This window comes from Procambarus clarkii, chromosome 37, assembly GCF_040958095.1.
Source record: "Procambarus clarkii isolate CNS0578487 chromosome 37, FALCON_Pclarkii_2.0, whole genome shotgun sequence".
NCBI lineage: Eukaryota > Metazoa > Arthropoda > Malacostraca > Decapoda > Cambaridae > Procambarus > Procambarus clarkii.
This window is the reverse complement of record NC_091186.1, coordinates 27361549-27379595: the sequence shown is the minus strand read 5'-3', so window position 1 is coordinate 27379595 and position 18047 is coordinate 27361549. Positions and strand designations below refer to the sequence as shown.

The window sequence follows — 18047 nt, the reverse complement described above, 5'->3', positions numbered from 1 at the left end:
GTCAGGCGGGAGTTGCCACAAAGAGAGTATTACCTAATTATTTCAATGTCTGATTTATTTTTTATTTTTTTTGCAATAATATTATTCAATAGTGTGTAGTGTGATATATTTATATAATAAAATGTGTGAATCATTGCTGTACTCAAAATTATGGTGTGCATATTATTGATTCAATTATTATGCTCATAAAACAATAAACAAATACTTTTGCGGTTATTACACTATATACACAGGTTATATATAAGTATCTGCATGTTTTGTTCACCATAACAAACCACTAAGTTGATATGGTGAGTCAAAAAGCAATGAGGAGTGGCCACCACACACCAGCCAGCCACTCACCGCCACTCCCTCCCTCCCTCAAAAACACCTCACTCGCCAACATCCTCCTCCCATCATACTGTTTTTGCTTTTATTCACTATATACAGACATTATATATAAGTATCTACATGTTTTGTTCTTTATAACTGTTCATCTAAGCTGGTATAGTGCACAAAGAGCATTGTGCCCACCCTTGCACAGCATGACAAGTCATGCAGATGATGCCACTCCTTACCAAAATAGTTTCTTCCAACGTATTCCTTTTGCTGTTATTGCACAATATATACACATGATATATATAATACACATGATATATACTTCACCACTCTCTCCTGCCTATTTATACCCATCACTCGATCTGTAAAATGACCTTCTGAAGATGTATTTAATATACGAAAGTACTTAAGGAAATTTCCTGTTTCATTTTTTCCTCCGTGGTCTGACATTGTCACATTCTTAATCACGTGTTTATTTTCGTGATATACACACAAGTATCTATATTTGTGTTAACCATAGCGAATCACTAAGCTGGTATAGTAAGTGCTGACAGTAACAGGTGGCCACACAGATTTGGCACACGATGCTTCAGCCCTCCCACCCTCAACATTACTCCTCCCACAGCACAGCGCAAATTATCACAAAAATCCTGCTAATATCTGAATCCTGGTCATTTTTATCACGGGGGGGGTCTTCTGTAATACTATCATCGCTAAATAATACCAGTTACATATATTTTTTACATTTTTAGGCGATGCTGTGGTCACAAGCTGAACAGCAGTGTTGTGAGCTCATGCTGCGTGAACCAGCCTTTGTGGTTCACTCAGTACTGAGGCTTTCACACCCGGGAATGTTGCCCACGATTTAAAAAAAAATGGCGTCTGTTTACAAGAGCCATGAGGAAGGTGATGTGAATCCCGTGTAACTGCGGGATTAAGTCTTGCGTAGTACTCCCAAACATCATATGATGTATTGTGCACTTATGCGACAGTTACTAAACACATCATATGATGTATTGCGCAGTTTATAAGATTTAATGGGACTTTCAGATGCCTGTGGTACAGAGTAAATGTTAAAGATTAACCATAATGATTGCCTGTACCTCCCTGGTGTTCCACTTATGGAGACATTTCCTCTTCTCTTTCCTGGCTTTGTTGTTACTAATGTATAATTATTTTAGATGTAGAATTTTCACATTGGTCCCTGGGAGGTTTTTACATGTCTTTTTCTGGAAGGGCTACCCTTGTTAGCTCATTTAGCCACCAAAGGGACCCACTAGAAAAAGGCATTTCATTACATTCAACGCTGAATTTTTGGATGCTTGTATTACGTTCATGAAGTGGTTGTACATCTCTCCCTGTGGTGTTTGTATATCACCCTCTCATAAAGCATCACTTAGTAAGGCTATGTTTGATGTATCAGTTCCAGAATGAAGGCGAGGGCTCGTTTGGTGTAGGCAAGAGAACAGGGGGACGACGTAAGAAGCTGACCGATAGTGAGCGTCAAAAGCTGCTGGAGCTTGCCAAGACCAACCCTAATGTTTCCTCAGAAGTGCTTAGGAAGCTCTTTGTCCAGAACCTCCACATGGACATTAGTTCTCGCACCATCAGGAGGGAGCTCATACAAGCTGGGCTACAGACATTCCGCCCTTCTTCTTGCTATACACAGAATACATCTGGTGTAGCCCCTATCATGCATCCAAGCAGGAACGTATTACACGACTCTCAAAGTGGCCACCTCGCTTGACTTTGAATATTGCAACCACCGTATACCTTAGAATGAATTTTGCTTCAGTGCTTATCACTCATTACAGTAGTACCCCAACCATGTCATGTCTTAACAGAATCAGTTATTTTCTCAGAAGATATGTATTTTAGTACTGTACTTAGCAACCATAAACGTGCTGCTTCGAACCCCAACATGACATGATTATAAAAGCAAACTACAAATTTAATTACCGGTAACCCAATGATGACATTTTGGTCTGGAACAGCCCAGAATATCATCACAATCATTTCATTTCATAAGTATGGGTTGGGTTGCTCGTTTTCAGTCACGTTATTAGGGCTCATTCTCTGAATAAATTCAATAGTGTTAATAATAATACAATGTTACCACAGTATGCCCACCACACTACTAAATGTGTAAAAATGGACATTGTATAATTTTGCAGAGTTTACACATGCATTATTATGATTGCACAGTATTAGTTTTCATAAGGTCACTAATTACATGCAGTGCTTCAGTTAAATCTTATATTTGTTTAAATCAACACATAAGATACTTGCATAAAATTTGAAGATTCTTACAGTTGAATATTAGCTAGAGCTTCAGATTAGGAAATGTGTTATTTAAATGGATTAGAATAGCCATTGTGGGTTTGTATAATAAATTTTAGGGTAATACTATACATACTCTACTAGAAGATGTGAATATATTTAAGGAATCTTAACCTAATATGCGACACTAAAGGATATACAACACATTACAGCATTACAATATGCTAAATGTACATTCATTACAACACATGACTGGCAACATATACAAAACTGTGGCTATGCACACATGAATGCGATAGAAAAAAAAAAGACATGGTAATTACCTAAGTGTAATTACAGGATGAGAGCTACATTCGTGGTGTCCCGTCTTCCCAGCACTCTTTGTCATATAACGCTTTGAAACTACTGATGGTTTTGGTCTCCACCACCTCACCTAACTTGTTCCAACCCGTCTACTACTCTGCGAAAGTTAATTTCCTTATATTTCTTCGGCAGCTTTGTTTAGTTTAAATCTATGACATTTTGATGTTCAAGGTTACAGGAATTCTTCACTACCAATTATCCCTTCCTGTAACTATTTTACAGGAAGTGCGAACAAATTTTTGCTAACAATTTATTTTCTGTGCACCAGGGGTTTGCCATATTTGGAGGCAGTGCAGTGGTTAATAAGAACTTTGTGCCTGAGGTCAAGGAGTGCCTTAAAAGTGTTGGCCTCCCAAAGAACTGCAAAGCAGTGGTGTGTTGCTTCTAAATAATGGCCCAACATACCCATTTTAGAATGTGCTCATAAATGCCAATATCACTGGTACATTCTTGTCCCAATACAATTTATTGATCAACCCACAGGTCAAGGAATAAGGTCAGCATTGATGGCTTTCTCATCTGATGTGTGTGTTCTTTCAGGTGTCATTACTTGTGATCTTGCTGGTGATTCAGAGCATCCATCATCTACGAAGCTTTATTCTTCATCTTCTTTCAGATTGCTCCCTGTTGTTCCAGTGCCTCCTCTGGGAGGGCAATTCATTGGGTTTCTTTTTCTTTCCCTTTCAACTGGTCTCTGTGGGGTAGCCTCATTTTTAGTTTCTGCAGCTTTGCTCCTCAGTATTGTTTCCTGTTAATACATGTTACTCATTCCGGTGGTTGTTCTCCCTCATTTTCATTTAATTCAGTATGGTGGGATGGGGAATAATGGAATTCTCATCATGGCTTCTACTTATTTTCTCATTGGTATATCATTTTAATGTGATTTCTTTGTGCAAGTGGGCTTATTCTTTCTTCCCTGGCCCAGCTGCTTCTTTTTATGTTCCCTGGGCTCAGACCTCCTGCAGACAACTTTCTTCTCTGGGCAGTTCATCCTTGTTCCTGATCCTTCTTATTCATTGTCCTGGCCCTTTTTCATTCCTGGGTTACACAGCCTCCAGGGGTTCAGAGGCATGCCCAGTCTCAAAGGTTTGAAGGTCTCTTCCAATCCTTGTGTCTTGGCCTTGTGTATCATCTGTGACACTGTGTGGTGATTTGGCAGGCCTTAGTGTCGTTTGTTGGTTTTGTATTTTCTGTTCTGACTTCTTGATTAACCGGTTGCACCCTATGTTGTCGCCTTGTCTCGGTCAGCCTTGGCAAAGCCCCACTCATTGGTGTTTGGGGCTGAGTGGGAAGAATGTGCTGCCTGTTTTTTGGTCTTTGGTCAAGTTTATTATTCATGCTGTCCTGTGTTTTGTTTTACATGTTTTGCAAAACATGCAGTGTTTTGCATGCTACATGCAGTGTTTTGCATGCTACATGCAATGTTTTGCATGCTACATGCATCCTTGTTTTTTGCATTCTTAGTTCCAGGGCCCAATTTTTGCAGATCTTGTGGTGGTTCGATCCAGTCAGCTGGCTGTTTGTTCCCAATTTGGGGGATCCACAATTGACAGCTGTTTTGATGTTCTGTCTACGGCTGATGTATGGTTCTGATTCTGATGGCCACTCATTCCTTGGTGGATATTTGTTAATCTTTGGTCATTTGATGCTCAACCACCATTATTTTTCTAGGCCTTTCTCCCCCTGCCATTCTTTTCTTCACTTGCCAACCATGCCTCCTCCTGTTTTTTTTTGAATACCAGATCACCTCTATAAAGGGGGTTATCAGGAGCAAGCTCAAGGGCCACTGAGCGATCCCTCTCAAAAATTAAGCATTGAATGTAATAAAACACCCTTTTTTCTTTTTCTCCATGGAGTTTAGCTGGAGTGAGGACACAGGTTGGCTAAGGTGACCTTAGCTGACATTTGGTGGTGGCCAAATGCATCACAGTCAGAGTATTTACCCCGTGGCAATGCTTGCTTGTCTTATTTATCTTGGGGGTGCCTAATTTCCTTCAAGCAGTTGCTTGTGTTGTGCCTATATCTAGTGGCTATCCCAGTTTTATTGTTGATCTCTGATCCCATGGGGGACTCTGAAGCCCTGGATTATGCATAACCTAAGAATGAAATTAACCCCTCAACTGCGTCAGCCAACAAATGTCGTTTTGAGAGTTGTCCGGTTTTTTAATTAGGCTATATTTTAATGTTTTTTAACGTTTTCATCAATCTTTGTGTTTTGAAATGATAATAGTTTAGTTTGGAAACATTTTGACATTAACACTTCTTGAACATTTATAAAAACAACAAAAATATGTCCTTAACAATTACACTTTGAAATTTTTGCCAATAACAGGTGCACAGTGCAGGGGTTAAAAAGGGTCATGACAATGGGTGAGAAAGGCATGGAACTAGGATGAACTAACCACATAAGAGCCCAGAGAATGAAGTTGCCTGCTTCCCTTGCCCTATAGAGAGAGTGAGTCAGATTCTGCTTCTAGCTTTCAGGTGGATGGCTGAATGGGTGTGTGTTGATCTAAAGCATGGTGGCACAAGAATTTAGCCTGGGAAACTCTTGTGGCCCACCAGAAAATGGCATTTCATCACATTCGATGCTTGATTTTTAAAGTCTACCGATTCAAGATACATGTTTGTGGTGCACCATTCTAAATTAATCATTCAGTTGCATGTTGCATAACAATATGCAACAAAATTATGCAATTAATAATGTTTAAACTACAAAAAATTTCTGCTTGCATCTGTAAAAGTGTCCAGTTTCCCTCACTGTGTGAATGCATTTTTCTGAATGATCCCACTTGGTTACTCCCTAGGATATTATCCATGGTGTATTTGGTTAGGCTTGGTAATTCCCACACACCACAACATTCTAACATCAGCACCACAGGGAACAATTAAAGTTATCCCTTCAGGGATATATTGGTGTTTGTGAACAATGGGTAATAATCTATCTCATACTTCCTTGTTGCATCAATTCTCTTGTGCACAGCTTTGTTCTGAGCATCGAGGCATTGTGAGTTAGGTACGTACGTGCTGCCATCTGGTGGCAGCTAGAGTTGACTTTAAGTTTTGTATTTTTACCTTTCTGGAAGTCATTTTAAGCCAAACCAATTGTTCTCTAGTACTCCCTAACACCAGTATAAACCTACAGGGACCATTTAAAACAATCCACATTGTGCCAGTGTCATCATGTCATACTGCCTGACTGTTACCAATCCTGTGCAAAGGCCTCCATGGATCTTAGAGACCAATCAAGTTGGTCTCCATGCCCAGAAAGTTTTTCATAAAAAATTGGTCTCATTTTTTGGTTCACAAGTTTCAAAGGCTGATGGAATACATAAATGGTATTACAGTGGCACCTCGACATACGATTGCCCCTTCTTACGATAATTTCGAGTTACGATGTAAATTTCAGCGAAAAATGCGACTCGACATCCGATGGTGTTGTCGACTTCCAATATTTGTTGGTACACGTTCGGGTCGACCGAGCGTGGTTCCCGGTCATGCGGCCGACCTGCCTCAGTTTACTCCAGCTGCCCACTTAGTGACAATCGCACCTATAAGAAATTTGGCTTTTGTGGTAATTTTTTGCATTTTGAACATTAAAGTCATTATTATATATCATGCCATGAGTCCCAGGAAAGTCAGTGGTAAGGCTCAACAAATGAAAACCCATGTAAGGATGACCATAGAGCAGAAACAAGAGTACAGAATGTCTCTTTCTCAACAATTAAGAAAATGTGTGCAGCATGGGAAGAATTGCAAACCTTTGCTGAAACGACTCGCCCAAATCAAGCTGCAGTAAGTTGTTGCCTTAACATATTCAATGACACTGTGATGCATCATTACAGACAAATGTTAAAACGAAGGGAAAAACAAATGTCTCTTGACAAATTTGTAGTGAGACAAACAAGCACTGAACCACAACCAGGTCCTAGTGGTATTCAGGCAAAACATAGGAGAGAGAGTACCCCAGAGAAAACATCACTGCCTGATGGGATAATGGAAGGGGACTCCCCTTCCAAACAGTAACAACTCTCCTCCTCCCCCCTCATCACCATCTTCCATATGCCATCAAGAGCCCTCCATAAAGGAAAGAGAAACTTTGGTACTGTATTGTAGTTAGAAAAAAACATTGTATTCAGTATAAAATGTATTTGTATGTTAATATTTTGGAGTGTGGGGAACGGATTAATTGAATTCCCTTTATTTCTTATGGGAAAAATCGCTTCGACTTACGATATTTCGACTTACGATCCGTCTCTGGGAACGGATTAGCATCGTAAGTCGAGGCCCCATTGTACAAACTTGCAACAGTTAATTTACTATTCATTTTTTTTAACTAGAAAATATGGATATTGTTCAGTTTACTGTATATAGACCTAGACCTTGCACAGCTCCATCTCCTAACGACTGCACATCTCGTCAAATGACTGGTCTACCAAAGAAGCTATAAAGATTGGTTACCATTGATGAATTCCTACAATGACATATTTATATTTATATGATGCTAAACAGTACTTTTATCTTCTTATAGCCAAGTTATGTACTGATATGATATTTGTCTGATTTAATAAAAACTTAATTTTTATCAGAAACTTTGTGTTAATCCTCTTTAATCAAATCAATTATTACACACCATTTTTATTTTTAAATTTTCAAAATGTATTTTTGAATAGTTTTGAGTTTTTAAGTAAATAGTCACATCAGTTTTCTTGAAATGTCAGTATTATTAAAATCACACTATACTCCTTGTAATGCATTATTATTGCGCAAATCCACAAGGGCCGTGACAAGGATTCGAACCTGCGTCCGAGAGCATCCCAGACTCTGCCTTAATCGACTGAGCTACAACATGGTCAAAAGGAGTTGAAACCGAAGTTCTACTGAGCTTACTGGATCCTGCCGCCTCTCTGAGGCACAAACCAGGGTTTTACACAACTCCCCCCATGCACTCGAGCTGTGTCAATATGCTGCTCTCCCTCTTCGCCCTTACTTCATTACACACAGAAATGATAATTGTGTGATGCATCAAATGAATAAATCCACAAGGGCCGTGACGAGGATTCGAACCTGAGTCCTAGAGCATCCCAGTCGATTAAGTCACTGCACATCCTCTCTTGTGTACTCTATATATTTAAAACTGAATTGTAATGTCAATCCTGACCTTCAACAATTCCTAGAAGGTTGTAACAGAACTCATGTGCACCACACCAGAAACAAATACCTATTCGATATTCCAAGAGTTTGACTTAATCATACTAGGAATGCTCTACAAATCAAAGGACCTAGAATGTGGAATGACCTTCCCAATTATGTCAAAGATTGTACCTCTCTCAACCAGTTTAAGATGACAACTAAGTACTACCTAGTTAACTCCATTTAACCTACCTTACTTCTAAATGTCAACCCGTCTTACTATTTAAAAAAAAAAAAATGCTGTTTGTTGACCAACTTGTATATTGGCTATTTTCTACCATGTTCTCCCCTTTTTTTTATCTTTTATTATTTTTTTTCATTCAACACAATTTGTACTTTAAGCTCAATTACTATTAAGTTTTAGTCTAAGTGGTTTTTTTCCCCACCTCCCCCTTGCCCAAAACGCTATGGGTACTAGTGGTTTTAGGTATTGTATGTACTACCTCTATCTTTAAATCTAAGAGAATGTTTGTACTGTAATTCTGCAACTATGTATGTATTGTTCTTAAATAAATTATTATTATTATTATTATTATTATTATTATTATTATTATTATTATTATTATTATTACAGTGAGGCTACCTCAATTCTCTCCCTTGCTCGATCCCTCCCTCACCAAAATTCCTCCTTCCACAATACTACTCACAACGCTAATTATAACCACAATTCTGGTCACTAATTCCTGTAAATGAATAATTGACCACGAGTTTATTTTGAAAAGGAACCTACGAAGTCGTTTGAAGATTTCTAGATGGACGAAATAATGCTTTGATGTTGTGGCTAGCGCTGTGAACATGTGAACAGCATTGAATCACTGATATTTGAACATATTATACCCAGTCATTATCACACTCAGGCTCTTCTGTAAATCATGGCTAAATAATACAGGTTATATATCTATTTTGACATTATTAGGCGATGCTGTGGTCACACGCTGAACAGCAGTGCTGTGCGCTCATGCTGCGAGCGAGGCTCGCTCACTACTGAGGCTCTCACACCCGAGAATGTGGACCATGATTTTTTTAAAGATGGTGTCTGTTTACAAGAGGCCTGAGGAAGCTGATGTGAACCCCATGTATCCGTGGGAGTTTTGAATGGAACGTGAAAAATACAAATACCTGGAGGCATGTAGTGCACCCCAGACGTGGGCCTGCAGGTGCGCTGCGCAGTTAAAGGGTTAAGGAAACGAAGGTGCCGAAAAAATATCAGAAAGTTCTCTTTTGCAGAGTGGTAGACGGTTAGAATAAGTCAAATTAGAAGGTGGTGAAGGCCAAAAAACTTAGATAATAGCAAATACCACCCACATACAAACACTTCCTACCTGCTAACATCCTTATCCAAAGCTGCCCCTGCCCAGTCAAACACATAATCTACATTGTCTCGCCCTCTTTTGCCCAAACAAAAATGGACGTGTTCAAGAAACAATTAGACAAGTTCCTGCAGGAAGTACAAGACCCAACTTGGACCTGACCGTGCCAGATGCCTAGCACCAGTTCGTAAGCTAATGTCAACCGGGACAGACACTTCTCTGGCCTCAAATTCCTGGGCGGTGTTTGCCTTGTGTGGCGTTCTCTGCTGTCTTGGTGTGGTGTGTGGTACCCAGGAGTACCTCATCAGTGCCGGGGCTGCATGCGCTTAGGGGCTTCCTTCCCTAAGCACCCTGTGAGTACTGCTCCTGCGTGTCAGGGTTATCTCCCCTGGGGCATTCGGGAACTGCTTCTGTAGGGGTTCTTGCTGCTCAGCATTTGCCTTGCCCTTGGGGCCAGCTGGGGCTTAGGGCCCTTGTTTGGCCTTGGGTAGGGAGTGGTGTTGTGCTGGTTAGGGCATCAAGGTTTTTTTCTTTTCTTTTTTTGCAGGGATATTCCTGCGCGGGCCTTAAGCCTCTGGCTGGCCCACTAAGTGTTGCTTGTTTCTGTTTTACTTGGGCAGAGTATGAGTATTTATGACTTGTATGGTCAGTTCAGTAAGAGGCATCAAGGTGTTGCACGTCCTGCCACCTAAGCGGTGACCGGTTCCTTTTGCCTCTGGGGATGGTGTACTTTTGCGGGATTTTTCTTTTGTTTTGTTTTTGTTTGCCTGATGGGGGTTCTGCCTAGTGGGACTACAGTTCCATTGATACTGTTTTGGTGGCCCTCTGCTAGGCCCCTTGTTTCAGGGTGACAGTCACCTGTTTTGCCTCCGTCATGCTACCTGTTAGGTCAAAGACACCTTTGACCCAAAGTCTTGCAAGTCGTATTCTCTGCTTGTGCTCCAGTTTTATTCTGATGATGTTGCTGTTAGGGTACAGGCAGCATCCGCATTGCATGTTAGGTTCAGATTACTGCAACGCGCTAGGCTGGTTTCCCATCCGGATACCCTGAGGCTGTCTCGCTTTGGTTTTAGGGACCCCGGACCTGGGGGCGTTAGTCGCTTCGACTTTGGCTCCTTCCGCGCTCCCTGGTCCTTCCCCTGCAGTTCATCTTGCACCTTCACCCATGTCCAGCTCCCAAACATCTGAGAGTTTCGGATTCAGCACAGGGTTTAGTTGGTAATGAAGCTCGGGCAGCTTCGAGGGCTGCCCCATTCGGGTCGGAGACGGAGGCATTTGAGCAGGTTCCTCCTGCCAAGGCTTCTGGGTCCCACCAGCAGGCCCCCTTCTTGTCTGCCTTTCCCTTGGACTCTGCCTTTTCTTCAGGGGTAGAGGGTTTGGAGGACGGCTCTGCCCCGGGTCCCAACTTGGGGGATCTTGGGGCTGGAGAGGAATCAACCTGGGGGTCTTGGGGGCCCCCTTTGACCCCACTTGGGTGCTTTTGCCTCCCTTGCGAGGCTTATTGTTGCAGGGTGGAAGGGTTTTCTTACCCCTCCCCCTTCCCTGTATGAGTATGATTTGGCTTCGGTTCCGGGCTCCTTTGGGTATCTCGGCCCCGTCTTTCCAGAGATTTTCTACTTCCCGTATCTCCATGAAGGAGGCTCGAGAGGCTCTTGCTGCATACCTATTGCGAGACCTGGTTTATGCCTGTGATAGATCCATCCTCTTTTGAGTTTGGTTGTTCTTCCCGCTTTTAGATGTGTTTGGAGGTTCTGGAGTCTTTCTGGCTGGCAGACTGCCCATTATTTTCTTTGGGGGCATGGCATGGGTTTTGTCGGACCCGCACACTTGATTTACTCCAGTCCTGACCCCCTTGCTCTAAATGCCACAGTAAATACTGAGCTAAATAAAGTCCATCTTTGGCTAACGGCCAACAAACTCACCCTTAACATTGACAAAACTTTCTATATTCTGTTTGGCAATAAATCCTCTAATCAAATAAATCTCAGACTAAACAATACCCAAATTTGTAACAAATTAGATGGCAAATTCCTTGGCATTCTCATTGACCACAAGCTGAATTTCCAGGGACACATTCTAAATACTGTATATCAAAAAAAGTTTCAAAAACTGTTGGCATTCTTTCTAAGATCAGATATTATGTACCCCGCCATGCCCTGGTGACGCTCTATTACTCCCTCATCTATCCATATCTCAACTATGGTATTTGTGCTTGGGGTTCTACTACCCAAAATCATTTACGTCCTCTAATTACTTAACACAAAGCTGCTATTAGGACAATATCCAACTCTGGCCCCAGACATCACTCGGTACCCCTACTTAAATCTCTGAATATGTTAGATATTAAGTCACTGCACATTCTCTCATGTGTAGTATACATATATAAAACGCTGAACTGTAATGCCAATCCTGACCTCAAATGCTTTATTAAAGGTTGTAACAGATCCCATGAGCACCACACCAGAAATAAATTCAATTTTGATATTCCAAGAGTACGACTTAATCAAACTAGAAATGCTCTACAAATCAAGGGACCCAGAATGTGGAATGACCTTCCCAACCACGTTAAACACTGTACCTCTCTCAACCAGTTTAAGATAAAAACGAAGCACTACCTAATAAATTCCCTGTAACCTACCTTACCCCTATATTGTCAACTCATGTCTGTTTTCTTAAACAACGCTGTTTGTCGACCTAATTGTATTTGTGCTGCTTTTTCAGCCATGTTTCCCCCCTTTTTTATCTTTATTTTTATTTGTTCTCAACACATTTTATTCTTTATACTCAATTAGTATTAAGGTTTTAGTCATTAATGTTTTTCCTGCCCGAAACGCTTTTCGTAATAGTGGCTTTAGGCATTGTATGTAATAATAATAATAATAATTTTTATTTAGGTAAAGGTACATACATAAAGAGATTTTACAAAGTTTGTTGGCTTTATAGATAGAGCTAGTACATACAATGCCTAAAGCCACTATTACGCAAAGCGTTTCGGGCAGTATAATCTATAAATCTCCATCTATAAATCGATCAATTTATGTAAAATCTCTTGTATGTATGTACCTTACCTGAATAAACATTTTATTTATTTTATTTTTATTGGCGTGAAACTTCTATAGTTCTGCAGGTTTACATGGGGGGGGGGGTGAGTTTGAGCACCTTAATGTGTACTTGTTCGCCCTCGTGCTTTCTCGGGATGTTGGCCTTTTCCAACTTTACGTGCAGGTTTCTCTTTTTTTTTTGGCATTGTTGGTTGTGGATGATTTGCGCACCCATGGGCATTTGGCTTCGTTCTTACATTGTTTTTTTTCCCTTCTCAAGCTGTCTTCTGCCTGGCTTGAGAAGGATGTGGAGGCATTGAGTGATGGGTCTTTGTCTGGGGCGTTGACTTTGGCAGATAGGGCGTCGGCTGCACTGTTGAAGCTCTTTGCGCCCATCCTGAAGAAGGCGGTATCTCTGTTTTTTGCTTCTTGCCTCGCGTGCCATCAGGCCATGCTCGCCCTCTCTTTGGGATTCGTTTGGGCCCTAGATCTTAGGCTTTCGTCTCTGGTTTGTCTGCTGCTGTTTGCAGAGGCTGCGGTCTCACAGTTTCTGCAAGCGGCTTCATCTAGTTGTCATCCTATGTCGGACTTGTTGGTTCTCCGGGGCGGTCGTTCTCGGCCGTCTCAGAGGGGTCGTACCAGGGTTCAGGGTTCCGCTGGTCGAGGTGGGCCATTGGTGCCAGTTTTTGAGCAGACGTTGCCTAAGGTGCTGGCATTGTCTGGTCAGCACAGTTATCACCCTGTTCGATGTTTGGTTTCTTGTAAGGGGCATTAGCCCTTTCGCGGTTCGCCCCATTGACGATGGAGGGGGAGGCTCGCTCTGTTTGCCCACGCTTGATCCCACAATTTGTGGGTCTTTTCGGTCGTGTCATCTGGCCTGCGGTGGCATTGGGCAGCTCGTCCTCCTTTCGGGAGTTCAGGGGTGACAGGGCAGGCTGCTTTTCCTGCGCTTCATTAAGCCATCTTGGAGTGGGTGTGCATGGGCATGGTCGAAACGACCCCGTCCCTCAGGTGGGTTTCCCGCCTGTTTCCAGTGCCGAAACGGGACTGTGCGGATCTGAGGTTCATTCTGGAGTTGTCCCATTTGAACCCCTGGATTCCTTGCCCTTCATTTCGGATGACTAGTCTGTCTCAGGTCCAGCTTCTGTTGGAGCCGGGTGCCTGGACCTCAAGGACGCTTATGGGCACGTTCCTATTCATCCGGGGTTCAGAGACTGGTTAGGTTTCGTGGTGGGGCGTCAGGCTTACCACTTTCGTTGCCTCCCCTTTAGCTTAAATCTGGCACCTCTCATTTTCACGCATCTTACCCGGGTTGTGGTGACCCCCATCTGCGTCTACTAGCGATTTGGGTTTTGGCCTACCTTGGCTGGTGTAGGCTCCCAGTTGGTCTGCTTGTCTGCTCGCCAGGGATATGGTTCTTTCCCAACTCGCCAGGTTTGGGTTCCTGGTGAACTGGTGGAAGTCCCATCTGGTTCTGTCCCAGGTTCGGACCTGGCTGGGTCTTGTTTGGGATTCTCAGACCGCTTCCTTGTCTCTCCCTCCAGAGGCGTTGCTGTGGCTGTGGTCCTGCTGTCGGCTGTTTCTGAGGGGGTCCCTGGTCACTCAGCGGTTGCTCGAGCAGTTGTGTGGGAGTCTGAACTTCGCTATGCTGGTCTACCCGCCAGGTCGGGTTTGGCTTTGGTGTCTGTTTTGGTTCCTTCGGGGACGCCCCTTCTTCCTCTCTTGCGATCGTTGGGTTCGTCCTCCGGGGGCCTTGTGTTGGTTGCTGCATCGCCAACTTCTTCTTCGGGGTTTTCGGGATTTAGTGTTTTGGCTCCTTCCCGAGCCTTTGCTCGATGTGTTCATGGACGCGTCGTCTCTCTGTGGGGCTTTGTCACCAGTGCTTACCAGATCAGCTAGGGACGGTGGGATCCGTTCTTCCGTTGACTTCACAGCACAGTTCGGGAGTTCGCGGCAGTCTGGTTCGCGTTTTGGAGGATTCGGGTCACTCGGGGTTCGACCATCTGGCTCCATTTGGACTGTTCTCTGGTGGCTTATTGCCTAAACCGTGGGGGTTCTCTTTGGTCCTTGCCTCTTTGGGGTTGGTCCCTTCGAGTGGTTCGTCTGCTGGATTCTCGGGGTTTGGCTCTCCATGCTGTTCATATCTGGGGAGTGTCCAACGTCCTGGCGGATGGCCTGTCTCGCTTCATTCCCCTGTCCACGGAATGGACAGTCGAAAACAACTCGTTTCGTTGGATCTACCAGTCGTATGGATTCCCGGAAGTGGACCTCTTTGCGTCGGCGTGGTCTTGGAGTCTCCCAGTCTTTGTGATGTCCTTCCCTGACTGCGAGGCGTTCGCGGTGGATGCCTTTCGGCCAGACTGGTCGAGGTGGGGTTACCTGTACCTCTTTCCCCCGGTTCAGCTGTTGCTTCAGGTTCTAACTCTGTTGGAGACCTTCCCAGGGAGAGTAGACCTTGTGGCCCCTTGATGGCCGGCCCAGCCTTGGTTTCCGGTGCTTTTGCTCGGTGTCCAAACCCGGGATGTTTCCCTCAGCTGTGCCTTTTTCAGCAGGTCGGACAGGTCCGGTACGGAGCTGGTTCGACCTTCTCCTCTGCTCTTTGTGTCTGGTCTTTTTGACACGGGGTGTATCACCATTTCTATGGTGATCAGGTGGCTTCATTGATGGTGTCCCACCTGAGAGCTTCGTCTCAGTGACAGTATGAAGTTTCCTGGCATTCTTTTCGCCATTTTCTTGCTCTTTGTAAGTTGTCTTCTCTTTTGGATCGGGTTGTCTTGTCCTTTCTTTCTTGGCTTTTTCAGGACCATCATTTGATGCCTAATACTGTCGTCTCGTATCGTGCGACGCTGGCGGAGTCGCTTGCGTTCGGGGTAGACGTCACATCCGCCCCATTCTGTAAGCTTTCTCGTGCTATGTTTCACCCCGGCCTGCTCATGCGCCGTCTGAGCTGTCCTGGTCCTTGGACATGGTGCTCTCTTATCTTTCCTCTCCTCGGTTTGTGGTGGCCCCTTTGGTCCAAGATTGTTTTTCCAAGGCCCTGTTTTTGTTGGCATTGGCCTCTGGGGGTCGAGTAGGGGAGCTTCATGCTCTCCTCCGGTGCAGGGGTTTCTGGTCTTTTGGTCCTCGGGGCAGGTTTGTACGTTTGCAGCCTTCTCCGTCTTTTCTGGCAAAGAACGAGATGGCTGCTTTCTGGCGGGGCCCTTGATTCATTGATGCTTGGTTGGATTGGCCGGGGGATGCATCATGTGTTGTGTCCAGTTGCGGCTCTTCACCATTACCTGCGTGCCTCAACTGGAGTGGCTGGGGATGCACTTAGAGTTGATCCAGTTTCACTCGTTCCCTGTTCGAGGTCTCCCAGGTTGTCCGTAGGGTTACTAAGTCTAGCCAGCAAGCGGTCTATCCTCGCGCCCATGACGTTCGGAAGTTTGCAGCTTTGGCTGCCGTGTTCGGTAACATGTCTTGGGCTCATATTCGGGCGCATGGATTTTGGAGGTCGAACAGGGTCCTGGCCGCCCGTTATTTGGTGAACGTGCCTGCTATTGGGCGTTCGTGTGTTGCTTTGGGTCGCAGGTTGCAGTCAGTTGTCTTGACTTCACATTGAGGAGTTTGTGACGGCCGCCTCCCGGGTAAGTCCCTTTTTTCCTTCTCTTTGGGTATGTAGCTCCAGGAAGCCATAGGGGCTCCACACAGAAAACCAGCGTTGAATGTAATGAAATGTCATTTTCTGGGTGAGCCCTGGAAGCACCCTGGCAACCCTCCATCCCACAGGGCGTTTTTTTTTGCGTTGGTTGAAGCTTAGCTTCCAAACTGGTGCTAGGCAGCCGGCACGGTGAGGTCCGAGGGCCTCCTCCCCCTCTCAGGGAGGGGTGGGCTCCTCAGATGAGCGGAGCGGCAGTAAAGTGTGATGTTTGCTTGTTTCCTTGGGATTGTAGGGAGTTTTCTGACTCTCTGTTCGGTTTTTTGTTTTAGTTCCTTGCCATGTGGGGTTTGTTTTGTTATGCCTACCTTTCTGAGTGCCTAACCCCCGGTCGATGGCAGATAAGGAAAAAACCCCAACCACAAGGGGGTTTTCCAGGGCCATTGCTCCCTGAAACCTCTCTGAAGGGGCCAGGTTCTGGCACTGGTAGGTCTGAACTCCATAGCTAATGTCCCGGTCTAATATAAAGTACATTAGCCCGATAAGCTCCTGGGAGCCTCAGGGGCTCACCCAGAAAATGGGATTTCATTACATTCAATGCTGGTTTTTTGGATAGACGGAGTTCATAAAGCACGTGAATATCTGTATCGCAGGACATAACTATACATGTGTGTTCGGAGATGAGATTTAGCTCTTACTGTATCTTCCTAAAGGTATGCCAACATGATGTTCATAAAGGGATGTCATTGCTACCTACCACTGATCTGTATAATCAGTAGTATCTGCTATTCAAAGGCAATACAAAGATGGCATAATGGAGCGGGTAATAATGGTAGTAAAACAAAAACCTTTCATTAGACAAGTTTCTGGCTAGTATTCTTTTATCAAAAATTAATTAATAATTGCAATCTTGGCACTTATGTATTGCAATATATTATGTTATATATCTTTGTTTCTTATAGGGTGGCAGCAACGCGACTAAGGATCATGGCACTAAGAATTCCAGTTTGCCAGGTGCCATGCAAGGTGATGGATGCTTCTTGGAGATTTCCCAATTGTATAACCTGGTCATGCTGAACAACGCTAGTGGCTGCACAATTCCAGAAGGCAGGAAAGATAATGTTTATTTCCTTATTGATAATCGGGATAATGTGGAACGGCGCAAGGCAGGCAAAAAGAGCATATACAAGGATGACTGTGGGGCATGGTCAACCAAGGGGTCCTGTAACAAACATCACTACATACTTCGCAATGGTCATCTCGCCTATTTGATAAAGAAGAGTGGTCTGTACTGTAGGGAAATAAAGAATAAACCTGTACCACTAGACCCGCAACCCAGAGAGGACGATATTGTTGTTGTCAACAAATACCATGTGTTCCTGCGGCGGAAGGCAGATTACAAACGAAGAATTTCCTACTTTGAAAAGCTCCCTTCTGGTATGGAAGATAAGACGGAACTTGCCGTGGTGGAGTATATCGGAGACTTTGAGTAACTGGCATCTTGGGTTACCTTGGTCCTGTGGGTCAAGCCATGGTGCTGAAGAAGCCAAACAATAGTGTCCATATTTTGCCCATCCATATTCATATTTTGATGCAATCAATAATCAAAACACAGAGCCAGAAGTGAAAAGCTACAATAGTGCACTAACACTCCAGAACACAAATCTCATCATTAGATTCAAGGGGGGGGGGGGGGGAACTTAATGATTTATGACAGACACCTTACAGTGACACAGGCTGGACACCTTACAGTGACACAGACTGGACACCTTACAGTGACACAGACTGGACACCTTACAGTGACACAGGCTGGACACATTACAGTGACACAGGCTGGACACCTTACAGTGACACAGGCTGGACACCTTACAGTGACACAGGCTGAAAATGGGGATGTGGATGTAA

General features: G+C 43.9%; 1 protein-coding gene across 3 annotated transcripts in view; it reads left to right on the top strand.

The window, feature by feature from the left end:
* Positions 1–17810, top strand: part of LOC123765886 (protein bric-a-brac 2) — a 146750-nt gene extending 128940 nt beyond the window's left edge. The window contains exon 5 of one of the 3 annotated variants that reach the window (XM_045754732.2): positions 17105–17810. In XM_045754732.2, coding sequence (XP_045610688.1) covers positions 17105–17635 — 531 coding nt within the window. In that variant the 3' untranslated portion in view covers positions 17636–17810. Of the gene's footprint in view, positions 1–1741; positions 8685–17104 lie in introns of those variants that run through there. The other 2 variants (XM_045754734.2, XM_045754739.2) reach the window with 2 other exon arrangements.
* Positions 17811–18047: the final 237 nt, after the last annotated feature.